The 17,489-nt window shown below is 36.3% G+C and overlaps 1 protein-coding gene across 1 annotated transcript in view; it reads left to right on the top strand.

Moving 5' to 3' along the window:
• CCT5 (chaperonin containing TCP1 subunit 5) overlaps positions 1-17,489 on the top strand; it is a 167,456-nt gene that overhangs the window by 130,003 nt on the left and 19,964 nt on the right. The window contains exons 7-8 of the mRNA XM_090375914.1: positions 884-1,003; positions 15,781-15,966. Of these exons, the coding sequence (XP_090232040.1) occupies positions 884-1,003; positions 15,781-15,966 (306 nt within the window). The remainder of the gene's footprint in view (positions 1-883; positions 1,004-15,780; positions 15,967-17,489) is intronic.

The raw sequence follows: 17,489 nt of genomic DNA, 5'->3' as shown, positions 1-17,489 counted from the left end.
AAACAGAGTAGCAGACAGAGTAGTCCCAGAAATGTTGGAACACATATACATGTGAGGTGGAGGGTTGAAAAGTTTCTTGCCCAGTATAGATTGTGAAAGACAGTACTGCCATTCTGTGCTGTAGCTCTTGTGTGTTTACAGAAAATTTCAGTAACTATATTTTTCTCCTTTAACCGAGGGTGTTGTGAAGTGTGCAAGGTGGATGAAGATGACGACTGTTGGGAGTATCAAGCACCAAGCAGTCATTGAATACCTTCATTTAAAGAGAATATTGCCTAAAGAAATTCATGAAGAAATGTAGCAAACATTATGGGAATCTTGTCCTTCATATGCCACAGTCACAAACTAGGTATTGAAGATGTATCCCACAGTGGGAGGCCTGTTACCATGTCAAAACCTACAAATCTGGATGCCATTTGTGACCTAATCATGCAAGACTGCAGAATAACATTGAGCACATGGAGACAACATCTCCCATGAGCGAGCTTTTGATATTGTGGTGAATGTTTTAGGAATGAAGGTTTCTTCTTATTGTTGCTGCTGCTGTTTTTAATTACACCTGTTTTTTCAGTGGGTTTTCAGTGCCACCAGCATCTGTTTCTTTTGTTTGCAGATAAAACCCTGGATGTTTAGAATCATTGGATATCTTTCTTTCTTCCTTACACCCACTTGTCATCCAGTTGTGCTCATTTCAAATCATTGGTAACTTTATAATCAACATGTGTCTTAACTAGTAGCAACAGATAAAAAGAGAGAATTCGTCTTTATTGCTTTGGATATTGGTACATCTTTTTATATTTCATTGAACTGCATTAAGTTTTTTTAATGGGTATTTTTATTAGTTTCTAATATATTGTGACTGGTTTTTAATTTACTTGAACAGGTGAAAGATACTGGTGCTAACCTAGTTATTTGTCAGTGGGGCTTTGATGATGAAGCCAATCATCTTTTACTGCAGAAAGAACTCCCAGCTGTTCGTTGGGTGGGTGGACCCGAAATAGAGGTATGTATGTTGGGATAGTTTTTACCTACTGCATATTCAGTTTAGTTAGTCACTTTGCTGGCAACATGCCAGGAATATTTCATTTGTGTAATAGGAAGAATCGCATCATAGCCAAGATTTAAACTCGTGATTGACAGTGCAATTTCAAGATACAAAGTCAGTCTAGGCTTTTTGATCACACCTCATGTAACTTACTACAGGACTTACCTTTTTATTTAACAGAAATTCAATTGGAAGCAAAAGAGACTTATGATTTAGAAACAAAAATCCTTTATGATGAAATTAGGAAGAATTTAATAACTTGCTTTCGTGAAGTAGTGATTTTTTCCATATCTTATAAGCAAGCCTGAATTTGCTCCTGATTTGTACTTGTTGGGAGCTTCTGAGAAAATTTCAGCATTCCTGGTTGTTGTACTCAGAACAGTATTCTACAGTAGTATGACTTCTTTTATAATGCTGCATTGAAGTTGTGTTCTTATTCATGCACATTAATGAACAGTGTATAGAAAATCAGCAAGCAGTGTAATACTATATATGACCATTACTAGACATAATAAATGCAAAAGAACATCTAAAATTTAACTGCCTTCACTTAGGAAGATTTTTAGCAGGTTTTTTCTTTCTCAGTTTCTCATGCTTTATTCAGCATTTTTGTGCTCTTTAACTATTAATTTGCTTAAAACAACCGTCTCCCTTTTTTTTATTATTTTTTTTATTTATTTTTATTTTTTTTTTGCTGTTATTGTAGAAGACTTGCCTTGCAGTTTTATCAAACTGTCTTTACTGGCATTACTTTGGCCTGAAAACATCGTTGTAAACATTACTATTTGGTGACTAATATTAGTATTAGCCATATAGTACAAGGAAGTCAAAAATTTATTGGATGCAATAAAAAAACTTTTATTGCATCCAATAGAAAATGGAAGGCAGTTGTTTTGTATCTGTATGCTTTTTTCCATGACCGAGCATTTGTTACTAGAGTTGTATTAATTTGTCAGTGGTGGCAGCTGCAATTAACAGAAATAGGTGCAGGGTCTGACAAACTGAGATTTTTTATTTTTTTTTCTGCACTAGCCAAAAAAAAAAAAAAAAAAGTACAGTAAACCCCCGCTATTTGCAGGGGTTACGTTCCTGACAAATGTCGCGAATGCCGAAAACGCGAATACTGAGTTATGGCTCCCATAGTAATAAAGGGGTTCCGCTCCAAAGTATGAAATATATAAGAAAAACTAGTCTAAAATTTTGTCTATGTATGTATTATATGTACCTTCATAATATGACTATGTACATAGACATAGTGAAATGCAAGCATATGGCATTGAAATGAAAATAAGAAACAATTTAATATTAAATGTAATATTTATTAGAAATTTCAAACAAATCTTTCAAACCAGTGCCTTTGCTAGCAAAAAAAACTTATCCCGCCAGTGCTATCACCAGTTTCGCTAAAGTGTTCATAAAGGAGTTTTGCCTTTTCACGAATGATGAGTGAACTTAACAGAATTTTATTTTGAGTTTGGTCTTCTATCCACAGATTTAAAGCTTTTTCCATTTTTTCTAATTTAACATCACGAGTTACAGAGCAAATTTTTGAAGCAATTAGCGCATTTTCACGGACACTGGCGGATTTTTTCTTCTGATTTCTTGATTGATCGTACCGTTGACTCATTGATTTTATAATGTTTTGCCACTGAGGAAACACTTTCACCATTAGAGATTTTGTTTAATAACTCAATTTTATTCGCTAATGTCATCACCTTTGATATTTTCACATTTCCCTTGTTATTTGTAATCCATATTTTTGTACGGGTTAGAAAGAACTTGTCCACAATAAAGTCACTTTCGTCCGTTAACATTCTCGAAGAAGTCTGTTTTACACTGCAAAACAGTAGATTTATCACTTTTGTAAGCATATCAATTTATAAATTGATAAATTTATTCAATTTATAAGCATATAAATTAAAAGCAAACGACAAAAACTTCCATTACAAGCGCATAACACATACTGAACAAGGATTAGCGAAAAACATCCACGCTCGCGATTTTGTCACCCCTCTCTCCCCACCCACTGAGCGCTGTTTTGACCGGGAAAGATAATTTTAGCCACGCCCATGTTTTTTTTTTTTATGGCAGATAATATTCACGGCGCTTTAAAATTCAAATTTTTTTTTTTTTTTTTTTAGGTTTCATTTTATATTAAATCAGCGATTGCGAATGCGCGAAACCTCGAATACAGATACCGTGAATAGCAGGGGTTTACTGTATAACAGAAAATACAAAACAAATTTTGTTTCCTTCCTCACATAGGTAACTATCCAGCTGACCTTTGAATTTCTTCAAACTATTAGCCTCAGCTACCTGCAGAAAAAACTTCTTACAATCTAGTCCAAACCACTTTCCCTGTAATTTGAATTTATGGATCCTAGTTCTGGAATTCTTTATAAAAGCAGAAATTCTGTCTTTATTAATTTTATTAACCCCTCTGAGAGCCCTATAAACCTCAATGAGGTCTCCTCTAACAGTTGCCCATTTTTTCTGTAACCCACATAATCAGTCTTTCCTCTAACAGTTTGCCAATCTTTCCATGCAAGCTGCCTGTCTTTGGACCGTTTCAATACATTGGCACTTCTCCAGTCCAAAGGAATCTCTTCTGGGTCTAATGATGCCCTCATAATTAACCTTCAACACACTTACTGGCTGCTTTCCTCAAAATTACTGGGTATATGCGATCAATTCCAGGAGCCTTCTTAACTTGCATTTAGGCTCAAAAGTTTTTTTAATAATAATTTTATTTGGCTCAGCCTCACTTGCACAGCCTATCTTCATCATGAAGGGTCTTTCATCAGTAGAGACCAATGTGAAATAACCATTCAATTCATCAGCAACATCAGCTGGGTTATCTAAGACTTTCCCTCAGGAAGTATACAAGGGTCAGGGTCTGATCTGATTTGTTTTCTTCTTTGTATTCACATATATGAATTGTCAATCAATTAAATTGAATTTAAACAGAAATCATGCTCCAGAGTAGGAAAGCAAGGGTCACCTTAGGGAGAATCTAAGGGGACGATTTTCCAGCACATCACAGTATTAAAAAAATGAGCAGCTTGTGAAATGCATGCAGACTTCCTGGAACATATGATCTTGCCAAGGGGAATGTCTTTGTATGTGTTAGGTGCAGAGAGTGTGAAGAAATTAGGTGCCAACTCAGTGTTCTGTTGGACATCTGTGAGAGTTTGAGGAGTAGGGTAAATGCCCTCAAAGGAATTAAAATGGGAGATCCCTCAAGCTCTCAGCTGCCCAATTCAATGCCAGAGCTCACTCTTGTGCATTAGGCAACACAGCGGCAATCATCAAGCCAGAATTCCTTGTTTCCGTAGAAGCTAGTTATTGTCAATGACTCAGTTGTCGGGAATATGGGAAATATATTGTGCAAAAAGGATAGGTGGAATAGTAACAGGGTATGTCTTCCAGGGGCAAAAGTTGATGATGCTGTAGAACAGATATCATCTTTTAAGGGCACAAAAGGTGATATTGTTGTACACATTGACCTAATGACATTAAGAGTAGATCTGCGGATTTGCTTAGCAAGTACAGCTCAATGTTGAAAAAAAAGTCACAAGTTAGGGTTAAATTTGAATCTGCAAATTTAACCATAAATTTAAATTTGAATCAGCAATTCTATCCAGACAAAATAGGAGGGAGTATATGATGAGAGCCTTGTCACTAAATTTGGCCCTGGAGAGATTGTAAAAGGTTCATGGGATAGAATTGTTCTCAGCATGGTCTGTGCTTGTTAACAGGAGAGACTGCTTCTACAGGGATGGGATATACTTAAAATATAAATTGATCTAAGAATATTTACTAATGCTATCAAGGCAGTGTTAGGTGGGTTGGAAAACTGTTGGCTTGGGGAGGGGGATTCACAGACTAATAGATTAACAGTAGCCGAAGGCAAAGGTGGAAGCAATTCTTGCACTGCTTCTATTGGAATGAGCAGTACCTAGAAGGCAAGTTGTTGGGGATTTCAAGAACTGCTGGGTCATGGAACAAGTAAATACATGGGTTGTGTTAGGGTAACTAAGAATAAGAACAGGTGCATGTATACATTGCATATACACCAGTGCTAGGAGTATAGTAAATAAATTTGATGAATTTGAAGTGCTGGTCAAGACATCAAAGGCAGATATTGTTGGGATATCAGAAACATGGTGTCACAAACATATAAGAATTCAGAATTGGAGTTTGGGGAGTAAAATGTGTACAAAAAGGATAGTGAGGGAGGGGTTATGCAAAATACTTTGTTAAGAAACATAAAATCTAAGGCAGTGCAACCAGTTGACATTGGTGGACAGCACATTGTTGAGTCAGTTTGGTGTGACATAAGCACTGGGAAAGCAAAAATGAGGGTAGTGTGTTATAGGCCTAATGACTCTGATGAGCACAATGAACAACTATACAAAGAAATAGAGTGGGCCATTAAATCAGAATGTCTAATAATTCGAGATTTTAACTTTCCAGATATTGACTGTAACTTGTGGGTTGGTTAGCAAGGATTTATTGTTTTTTACAGCAGCATGTTCAAGAGGCGACCAGAGGGAGTAATATTCCTGATCTGATTATTAGCAGTGATTATTCATGCATTAAGAATTTTCAGATACACAAACCACTAGGTGGCAGTGATAACAAATGTAATGATTTGGGATTTACTTAGAGATATAACTACCATCAGGGCTAAAGGGAAGGTTTTCTGCTATCGTAAAGGTGACTACAAGTGATCGCAGGCAGTTTTTAAATTCTATATGGTGGGACTAATCGATGTTATTAACAGCAAATTCTAAATGTGAAGTAATCTTGGAAGCTACTACGCTTTTTGTTTCAACTAAGAAATACTGTTCAAGGTTGGTTTAGGCCTGAATGGATGTCAGATGAACTAATGACACTTGTGGCAGAGAGTAAAAATGCATGGGATGCATATAAATTATCAAGAAACACAGAAGCCTATGATAGATATAAGCTAGTCTGTAATCAAGTCACAAAGGAGGTTAGGCAAGCGAGGGAAGAATGCAAGAAATCTTTGGCAAAGGATGCAAAGAAAAACAGTAAAGACTTCTTTACTTTTATCAACTCCAGAAGGAAATGGATGAACTAGATTAGTTCACTTGATATCAATGGTTCAACTGTTTGTATTCCTGCTCAGACAGCTGACAAACTGAATAAGTATTTTGAATCTACATTCACATATGAGGAATGCTGTAGGGAAGTGGAGGACAGATGCTTATTAAAATCTAACATGGAACTATATGATTGTGTATTAACTGACAGCAAAGTGTAGGAAAAATTGTTGAAGTTAAACATAAGAATGACACCTAAGGTGGATGGGATCTATCCAGTTATTAAAGGAGGCGGCAAGGGAAGTAAACAAATCCTTAGCCATAATTATGAGAGCATCCTTGGTCTCAGGGAAGGTGCCCATGGATTGGAGATGTGCAACTGTATCCCCAGTTCACAAAATACTGGAGTCACTGGTTAAAGGAGCATTGCAGGATCATATAGACAAGACTGCAGTAATAGTTAAGACACAGCATGGGTTTGTTAAAGTGAAGTGTTGTTTGACCAATTTGATTGGATACTATGATGTGGTCACAAAGGAACTGGATGTAAAAAATAATTTTTATATCATATACTTGGATTTCAGGAAAGCTTTTGATACTGTTGCATATAGAAGGCTACTGTACAAATTGGAGCAATATGGCATTAAGGGCAAGTTGCTACAATGGATAAAAGGATGGTTGAGTGAGAGAAGACCGAGAGTGGTAATCACTGGACACTTCTGTTCATGGGCTAATGTTATTAGTGGAGTCCCCCAGGGTTCAGTGTTGGGCCCATTGTTGTTTTGTATATTTATCAATGATATTGATGAAGGTATATCAGGCTTAATGTTTTACTCCTTAATGTCCAAGTTTACAGATAATACAAAGGTTGGCAGGGTTATTAATGACAGAAATGACAGTATGTTACTGCAACAGGATCTAGAAAAGGTGGGTGGATGGGCTGAGAAGTGGCAACCATAGTTTAACATTGACAAATGCAAAGTACTGCATATGGGTAGCAGTAGCCACAGAAAAATGTACCAACAGTGTGGTACTACACTCACGATAGGGGAGAATGAAAATGGCCTGGTGGTAGTTGTGCCATCAGATACGAAGTTTTCTGAGCAGTGCAGACAAGCTTTCAGAGCAGGTCATGGGGTCTTGTCAATGATATACAGGAATTTTGCTAGCAGGGATATTATCCCTTCGTATAAGGCAATGGTCAAGCCACACCTGGAGTACTGCATACCAGTCTGGAGGCCTTATTCTGGAGTCTGGAGAAAAGATATAGAGTTGCTAGAACGAGTACAGAGAAGAATGGTGAGAAAGGCCAAGTTCTGCAAATTGCAGCATCTGGAGACTTGGCACCTGCGAGGTGATCTGATTGAGGTGTATAGGGCCTTATATGAGTTGGGCAAGCTCCATGCTGATGGGATTCTTCCTCTTGCTCAGATTACAAACCTGACAGGACATACTCTCAAATTGAGGAAAGTCAGTTGTAGAATAGATGTACGGAAGTTTGCCTTTAACTATAAATAAATAAATAAATTTTCTGTTTATACTCCAGGGAGATGACCAAACGGTCAGAGGAGTTCACAAGATAGACAGAATACAATAAACAGCACCGTGTTCACAGGCACGGACTTCTAGAAGTCTGTTCTACCAATCAACTACCAGTGGGTAGTTGATTGCTAGAACAGACTTCAATCTGTTGTTTAGGAAGCTGATAGCTTAAATAAATTCAAGGAAGAATTGAACAAACTTTTGGAGCGAATGAATGGGTGAAATGGGAAGTTTTTTTTTTTTTTTTTTTTTTTTGCTGATGCTATATAAGCTTTCTTTCTTTCTTTCTTGCATCATATGCCAGTGCTAATTCTAACTCCTTGTCCCCACTCTTTGCCCTCCAGTGCTTTCTTATACTTAGCCTTGTCCTCCCTAACTTTATATGTGGTATTATTACAGATTAGCTTGTAGCTGTTTGATGCTTCAATACTGTTCTCATTTTGTAACTTTCCCATGCTATCTTTACTGCTCAATTAGACTGGCCGTCTCTGTATTCATCCAACTCTGCATCCTCCTCCTGCTATATTTTCTTATTGGTATATATGCATTTATGGCTTCTGTGATTATTGCTTTAAAGGTATTCCATAATTCTAATGTGTTCACCCTTCCTCTGCAGTCCACCCAATTAATTGATGCCATGAAGAGCCCTAAACTGTCTTAGTCCCCTTTTCTGAAATTAAATTCCACGCCTTGACCTTTAACTATTGCATCTTTCAACTAACAAATGAATGCGTGACCACTATCTGTGTGGTTCCAGTACTGTGAGCCATGTTCATTGATTTCTGAGTAATAATATCTAGAATATTCTTACCCCTAGTATTTTCTGTAATATGCAGGTACAAATAATAATCTAGTGTATTTAAAAATTTTACTTACCTTTTTAATCATTTTGATAAAATTTAAATTTCATCATCATTCTACTCTTCCATTTGGCATGGGTTGAGTCCCTAATTAGATATCGTCCTCCATTGTTTTCGATCTCTTGAATCTTGCATCATTTGTTGATAACTCTGAAAGCCTGTGTTTTCCTCTAGGCATTGGAGCCATTCTCTTTTGGGTCTTTCTGGTGGTCTCTTATCTCCAATTCTTCCTGTCAGTACTACATTAGGCAGCCTGTGTTGTTTCATCTGGTTCACATGTCCAAACCACTGAAGTTGTTTTTTGTAGATCTGCTCTATTATTCTGCATTCAAAATTTAGATCTCTCCTTACTTGTTCATTAGTTTTATGTTCTCTCCAATTTGTTTTATTGATAGACATCTCATTTCAGATGCCATTATTTTTTGCCTTTCTTTCTTATTTATTCTCCAATTCTCTGATCCATAAGTTGCTGTGGGTATGATGACAGTTTCATATAGTTTAATTTTTAGACTGTTTGAGATTTTATTGCTCTTCCATATGTTTTTGAGTTTGTTCATGATGTTCAGTCTGTGATTAATTTGGTCAATATTACTTAGGTTTCTGGTTATTAGAGAGCCCAGGTATACAAATTTTTGTACTTGTTCTATTTGTCGATTTTGGATGTATATATTTATGTCTTCTATGTTTTTTTTCCAATTTGCATTACTTTGGTTTTATTTATATTAATATTAATTCCATAATAGTTGCTTGCTTTATCGATGTTTGTTAATATTTCTTTTAGTTGTTCTTTGGTTTCTGTTAAAATCACAATATCATCTGAATATTTTATGTGGTTTATATTTTTTCCATTTATTATTGTGCCTTTTTTTTTCTTCAATTGATTTCATTAGTTCTTCTAGGTAGATATTAAATAGATATGGGGATAAAGGGCATCCCTGATGACTCCTTTCTCTATTTCAAATTTCTCTGTTTTAAGGTTGTTGAATTTTACTATTCTTGTATTTTATTATTACTAGCCACATAGTGCAAGGAAGCCTGAGGCTTATGCTGCACCAGCCAAAAAAATTTCCAAGTTACCCTGGGAGAGAGAGAGAAGTAGAAGGGAATCAATAAGAAAGAGAAGAATGATGATATCCAGCTCAGGACCCTGGCACACCCAGGGTCCTGAGCTGGATATCATCATTCTTCTCTTTACTCACCAGACACACTAATCAAAATATGTGACGAAGCTTAAGCTCAGTTATGTGTTCCAATCATTTCGTCCCACCCCACAAATCATGCACGGGCCATAGTGTATAGTTACTGTAACAATAAAATTAGCTCATGACTGTCCAACTGTTTAAACAAATACATAAATTAAAATGCTGTAACATATTAGTGCATCAACAAAAATTTACTTGATGCGAGGCGAATAGTTTTACTCCTTCCAGTTGATGAAACACAGGGTAGTGAGTAGAATCAACAGAGTCGCGTCGATACACATCACCAATAACCAAAAAGTTATCTAAGCCACTCAAAATGAGTTCATGCTGGTGAGCTGATGTATGGGCCCGAAGCATAAAACGCCGGTTCAGATAGTAACTATCACTGTGCTTACGACTAGGGTGATCTTTGGGTACAAGAAGGCTGTCAAAGTTTTGTTCTAGAGTAACTACAGGGCTCAAACGTTCATAAACAGAAAACAGAGGATTTCCCCTCCGATTCACATACTTCAAGTACATATAATTGATAATTCTTTGCTTTACTAAACAAAGTGGATGGTATTTTTGCAAATGCAGATTACGACCAATAAAAGATAAAATACGAGGTGTGACGTCATTTCATCTCGTTTATATTCAGCATTCTCGATTATATTATTATAGTTATTCTCGTGGCTAACTTGATCATATATTTCAGATAAATATCTCACGTGTCTACATTTGAACTTGTTTATGTTCATAGCGTAGTGATAGATTGAAATGAGTGGGGCATCTTGAAAAAACATCTGGAATTCATCAGCGAGCTAACACCTTAACGCATCTAATCGCAGAATCGAATGAAGACTATAGACTTATTCGAAACAATCAAATAAATTCAGAGATAAACAACGATTCAAATGCACGACAACACAAAATAATAACACAAGATGCACATGTGATACTATATTTTTCCATAGTATACAAAAACACTCTGGATTTTTGTAGAAATTGTTTACAAACATGATTATTTCTTACTGTAGTTTTTAGTGTTTTGCACCAACCTTGCGTAGAAATAAAAATAAAAACACCAAGGAAACTGAACTTTTGATAACTGTGTTTATAATAAATTACAATAACCTGTATTTACAATAAATTTAACTTTACAATAAATTATACATACGAATTATTAAAATCTGCTACATTACAATCAATAAAATGCATTAAAATATACTAGATTAAAAGCGATAAAAATCGTAGCTTTCAAAGGCTCCAGCCTTCTTCTTCAGCGGTGTTTTCTTGTTCTGCAGTACATCTTTAAATATCAGTAGGTTAATGGTACTCCTCACGTGTTTTCATTCACACGTGTTCCGTTCTCTTGCGTTGTGGAACCGGAAGTGGCTCGAGCGGAAGTCATACGGAACCGTTCATCCCTTCTGAGGATAGTGGTCTCAAAGATGGGATGAATCCGCGTACCTCTATCTCTATTAATGTTAATTGTAGAACAAATCCGCAAACTCTCGAGCCACTTACGGTCCCAGAACTTATGCGCCCGATCGGTGATGATAGCATCGTCCGGGGAGATCTGGTGTTGCTTCTCCCAAAAATGCTCGGCCACGGCGGACTTGCCATATTCCGCATTTCCTTAACTTCCCGAAGCTACAGCTAATGAAGTTCGAGTAAAAGTAGCAGCGATCCTAAGTCAAGCTAAAGATGCCCCCTCCAATCTTAATGTGAAGCAAAAATTAGCGCTAAGAAGCCTTAAACAAGATGATAGCATCGTAGTCCTACCCGCGGACAAGGGCAGAGCAACTGTGGTTCTTGATAAGGAAGCATATAGAATTAAAGCGTTGGGTTTATTGGAAGATCAGATGACTTATAAAGTTATTCAGAAAAGTCCACTTCTTAGTTTGGAACGGCAAGTGAACAGAATGGTGCAGGGTTGGCTTAAGTCTAACAAAATTTCTAAGGAACAGTATTGGATGTTGCACGCTACAGGTAGCCAAATGCCAAGATTTTATGGCTTGCCTAAAATTCACAAAGTAGATGTGCCACTTAGACCCATAGTCTCATTTATAGGCAGTCCAACCTATGCACTTTCTGGTTTCTTAGCCAAATTATTATCCCCACTAGTGGGACTTTCAGAATACAGTATTAAAGATAGTAAAGAATTTGTGCAGTTTATTAGAAGCCAACCCATAGAAGAGAATGAAATCATGATCTCTTTCGACGTGAAATCGCTATTTACATGTATTCCGATTGAGCATGGGGTGTGGTGTGCACACATGACGTTACAGAGGGACACCACCCTAAATACTAGAACGCAGCTAAAGCTGGAGGATATTGAGAAAGGAATAGAGTTATGCCTCTCAAGCACCACTATGGTGTTTGACAATACTATGTATAAGCAGGTTAATGGTACAGCCATGGGCTCCCCCATTAGCGCAATTATAGCTAATTTAGCTATGGAGGAGCTCGAGGCCAGAATATTTAATGCTAGTATTCTCCCTATGCGCCCCTGGAAAAGGTATGTGGATGATACGTTTTCAATTATTCGGAAGGGGAGTGAAGATCAGGTGTTGAACATCTTAAATGACTTCTCCCCATTCATACAATTTACATCGGAGGTGGAAGAAGGAGGGGTTTTGCCGTTCCTAGATGTGTTGGTCTGTAGGGAAGATCGACAGCTAAAGACTAGGGTATATAGGAAGTCCATGTGTAAAGGGCAGTATTCGCATTACAGCTCAGCTCAGACCAACCATCATAGGAACAGTGTGATAAGAACTTTAGTTGATAGAGCAAAATCGCATTGCAGTACCTCCGATGATAGAAAGTTAGAGTATGAACGGGTCACGACGGATCTTGCAAAATGTGGTTACCCCCAGAGGATTATAGAGAAATATGTTAAAGGAAATCAGAGGAGAGGCGAGCCTTTTACACCAATAGCCACTGCATACATTCCCTACTATCCGGGTTTGACTGATCATATAGCTAGAATACTAAGAAAGTACCAGACACGTTGTGTGCAGCTTCCAGGGCGGAGGCTGCACACAATCGTGTCTCAGGTTAAAGACCCCATTCAAAAAGAGAACACAAGTGGGGTCGTATATAGCATTAGATGCCCGGATTGTGGGGAATGTTATGTAGGGGAAACAAAACGCCGTCTTAAAGATCGTCTGGGGGAACACACTAAGGCAATAAGAAATGCGGAATATGGCAAGTCCGCCGTGGCCGAGCATTTTTGGGAGAAGCAACACCAGATCTCCCCGGACGATTCTATCATCACCGATCGGGCGCATAAGTTCTGGGACCGTAAGTGGCTCGAGAGTTTGCGGATTTGTTCTACAATTAACATTAATAGAGATAGAGGTACGCGGATTCATCCCATCTTTGAGACCACTATCCTCAGAAGGGATGAACGGTTCCGTATGACTTCCGCTCGAGCCACTTCCGGTTCCACAACGCAAGAGAACGGAACACGTGTGAATGAAAACACGTGAGGAGTACCATTAACCTACTGATATTTAAAGATGTACTGCAGAACAAGAAAACACCGCTGAAGAAGAAGGCTGGAGCCTTTGAAAGCTACGATTTTTATCGCTTTTAATCTAGTATATTTTAATGCATTTTATTGATTGTAATGTAGCAGATTTTAATAATTCGTATGTATAATTTATTGTAAAGTTAAATTTATTGTAAATACAGGTTATTGTAATTTATTATAAACACAGTTATCAAAAGTTCAGTTTCCTTGGTGTTTTTATTTTTATTTCTACGCAAGGTTGGTGCAAAACACTAAAAACTAAAGTATGAATATACCCAACCTCAGAGGCCTGTTTGAAGAATGATTATTTCTTGATCAAGTGGGATTTTTTGTAGTTGCTTCATTAAATTTTCTCTGTTTACAGAGTCAAATGCCTGCTTGAATTCGATAAAGCACAGATAAAGAGGTTTCTTCTTATTCCAATATATTTCTGCAATGATGTTTAGTGTGAATATTTGGTCTATTGTTGATCTGTCTTTTCTAAATCCTGCTTGTTCTTTCCCTATTGTTTCTTCATATGTTTTAAGTATCCTATTTTGTAAGATCCTTATAAATATTTTATATATGGTTTAAACTGGTAATGGGTCTATAATTTTGACAATTTTTTTTATCTCCTTTTTTGTGTATAGGTACTATTATTCCACTTTTCCAGTCTTCTGGTATATCACCTGTAAATAAAATTAGATTAAACAATTGTGCGAGGTGTTTTAACATTGCATCGCCTCCAAATTTCCATAGTTCTGCTTGGATACCATAATTTCCGGGTGCCTTATTATCAAGGGTGCTTTATCTCTTCTGTTATCTAAGGCAAGAGCATTTTTTTTCTTCCCCTTTGAACAGGGTTTGATAATATTCTTTTTATAATTTTTTTTAATTTCCTGCGTGTTTCCTGTTTTTATATTGTTTTATTTTTTCGTCAGTGTTTTCGGGATGTATGTTTTAGAGAGTTCCTTTATTTTTAAGATATTTTAGAGTCGTGATGTTTATTTGCCTCTTCGCACTGCTTTGCTTTGCCTTCCAACCGTTTCCTTTTAGCAGCTTTACAAGGTTGTCTATTGTGTTTTTTACGGTTTTATATTTTCCCTTTTTTCTTGACTATTTTCTTTGTTTAGGAGGTTTTTCATTTGTCTTTTTTCTGTCCATACATCTAAAATTTCTGCTGTAATCCAAGGATTGTTTGGTTTTTGTTTTGTTACCAAGGTTTCTAAGGCTGCATCTTTAGTCATTTGTGTAGTTTTCTCCCATATGTTTTCCACAGATAATGAATAGTTTATATCTTTTAATTTTTCTTGTAGTGTTTCCCCATAAATTTCCTTTATTTTGTCTTCTTCAAATCGTGATATATTTAATGTTGCTCTATTGTTCTTCAGCTTCATATTTTTAAATTTTCATTTAATTGTTGCTGCTAGCAGTTCATGGTCAGTGTCAAAATCTGTACTTTTAAGAGTTTTAATATTTTGAATGAATAATTTCCAGTTGTTATTTATTAAAATGTAGTCATACAGTTTTTTGTATTTCCATCTGGTGATGTCCATGTATACTTATGTTGAGATCTGTGGTAGAACAGTGTGTTGGTGATGAATAGTTTATTTTCTTTGCAGAAGTTCAAGAGTTCTCCTCTCTCATTTCTATTTTCTATCCCAAACTTTCCTAATACATCACTGAAATCTGTCGAAAAGCCTCCAACTTTTGCATTAAAGTCTCCCATTATTATTAAAATATCTTTTTTGTTTGTGTTATCTATGGTTTCTAGTAGGTCTGAATAGAAGGCAGCTGTCTCTATATCATCATGTGAGGAGTCTGGTGCGTATACCTGGATTATTTTTATGAAGATTCCTTTTTCTTTACCTTTTATTCTTAAACTTATCATTCTTGAGCTGTGTGGGTGGATTTCTTTACTGAATTTAATAGATATTTCTTTACTATGAAAGCGACTCCTTCTCTATGTATGTTGTCTTTTCTCCCTGAGTAAAATATTCTTCCTTCTGTCATATCCAGTGTTCCTTCTTCTGTCCAATGTGTCTCTGACATTCCTACGATATCCCATTTGATCTTTTTCAATTCTTCTACCAATTTTATTTTCCCAGGCTTGTAAAGCGATCATACATTTAGCGTTGAGAGATACATTTGAGTTTTGGCTGACCATATAGCTTTCTTCACAGCTGTTCTCCCTGGTATAAGAACAGCCGGGTCGGTTACCTCAGACGCGGTAGCATGACTGTTTATCTTATAATGACTGAGATAAATTTAAGAATATTTATAGGATCGGCATTATTTTTTTATACTTTATTCATTATATTTATTCTTTTTTAATTCTTATCTGAAATATACTGGTTAATTGCATTAATTTTTCATAACTATGAAGTCAGTCACTGGTTTTTATAATTTATAGTCTCATCCAATTCCCCTCCCTCCCCTTCTTTTTTTTTTTTTTTTTTTTACTTTATTCTTTAATATATTTTATAGTATTATTGAATATAGTGAACCAGGATTATCTAATTAAACCTTTTTTTTTTTTCTAATCATGTAAAATTTTCCCCCGTAGCTGATTGCTATTGCTACTGGTGGAAGAATAGTCCCCCGCTTTGAAGAACTGACCCCTGGTAAATTGGGAAAAGCAGGTCTTGTAAAGGAATTAAATTTTGGCACAACAAAAGATCATATGTTGGTAATTGAAGAGTGTCAAAATTCTCGTGCAGTGACAATTTTCATTAGAGGTGGCAACAAAATGGTGAGTATAATTTATTGAGTGCCATCCAGTTTAGTGTAATATGGTGTTAAATAAAAATGAAATTCTGGAATACGTAGGAAATTTTTTCAGCCTTTAAAGTGTAACTTGTCTGTGAAGAGATTAAAATTTTACAACCTATTTATGTTTTTGATGGCAGTTGGTATGCCACATAATTTAAAGAGTAACAGTTCACAAACTAATTTAAACTTATGCGATCATAGCATACTTCACAATGGAGTTTGTGAATTTTTTAGGTTGTACACAAAAGAATTTGTTGCACACTTTGCATAAAACTTTCAGTGCACCCAATAGGAAATGGGAGGCGGGAGGTAGTTTTTTGCATCTGTATGCTTGTTTCCAGATCGTTCATTTATTACTAGAATTACATTAATTTGTCAGTAGTGGCAGCTGCAATTAACAACAATGGTGGTGCAGGGTCTGACAGACTATTTTCTGTTTTATTTCTGAAAAAAAAATTTTTTTTTTTAATTCCACTTGCAGTATGTACATGAAACTATTAGTTTACTATTTGCAAGATTATAAAACCGTTTAGTGTACAGACTTCAGAATTATGTAGGCATATGTATTTCCACTAACATGTTTATATATGTTATATTATAATGATGTTTTCCCACTTAATACATTTTTTAAATATAGAAATTATTTATTTTTAATATTAAACAATATAAACATTTGGTAATTGAACAAGTTAGTGCCAATATTTTAGTTCATAGTAAACCACCGAAGTAGGTGAAATGGCATTGTTTTTGTTATATCTCATATTGTGAATGCCTTCCCAATGAGTTGCCCTGATATTGCACTACCTCCAATAAGCAATGCTTCGCCAATAGAGAAGACTAATGTTACTTATTCTCAGCTGATAACCACCACCACCCAGGGGTGGTGGGGTGGTAGTATTGGCCGAGAATCCATTGGTGAAGTGTTGCCTATTTTGGTAGTTCGATATCAGGGCAACTCGTTGTGAAGGCATTCACAATATGGGATATAACAGAAATAATGCCATTTCATCTACTTCGGTGGTTTACTATGAATTCGCCAATGGAGAAGACTAATGTTACTTATTCTCAGCTGATAACCACCACCCAGGGGTGGTAGTATCTGCCGAGAATTCATTGGCAAAGTGTTGCCTATTTTAGGTAGTTCAATATCAGGGAAACTCGTTGCGAAGGCATTCACAATATGGGATATAACAGAAATGATGCCATTTCATCTACTTCAGTGGTTTACTATGAACTAAAATGATGCTTGGCACTAACTTGTTCGATTAGTGAATTTTCTGTAGTCTGAGGCTTTCAGTGCTAAAACCTTTTTAGTATTAATATTTTGATATAATGGAAGTGATGTAGCCGAGATCAGGAACAGGAGTGCAGTAGCATGCACTCTGAGTGGACCGGGGTTCAAGCTCCCGACTGCTAAATACGATTAGTGTTTGTATTGATTGATTTATTGTAAACTCCACTGATGTAGTGGTCATGCCCAGAGTATAAACAAGAACATTAATG

This window comes from Mastigoproctus giganteus, chromosome 1 (assembly GCF_048544385.1).
Source record: "Mastigoproctus giganteus isolate SK-2022 chromosome 1, ASM4854438v1, whole genome shotgun sequence".
Classification (NCBI taxonomy): Eukaryota; Metazoa; Arthropoda; class Arachnida; order Uropygi; family Thelyphonidae; genus Mastigoproctus; species Mastigoproctus giganteus.
Note: the sequence above shows the minus strand (reverse complement) of the source record. Positions and strands in the feature narration are given on the sequence as shown.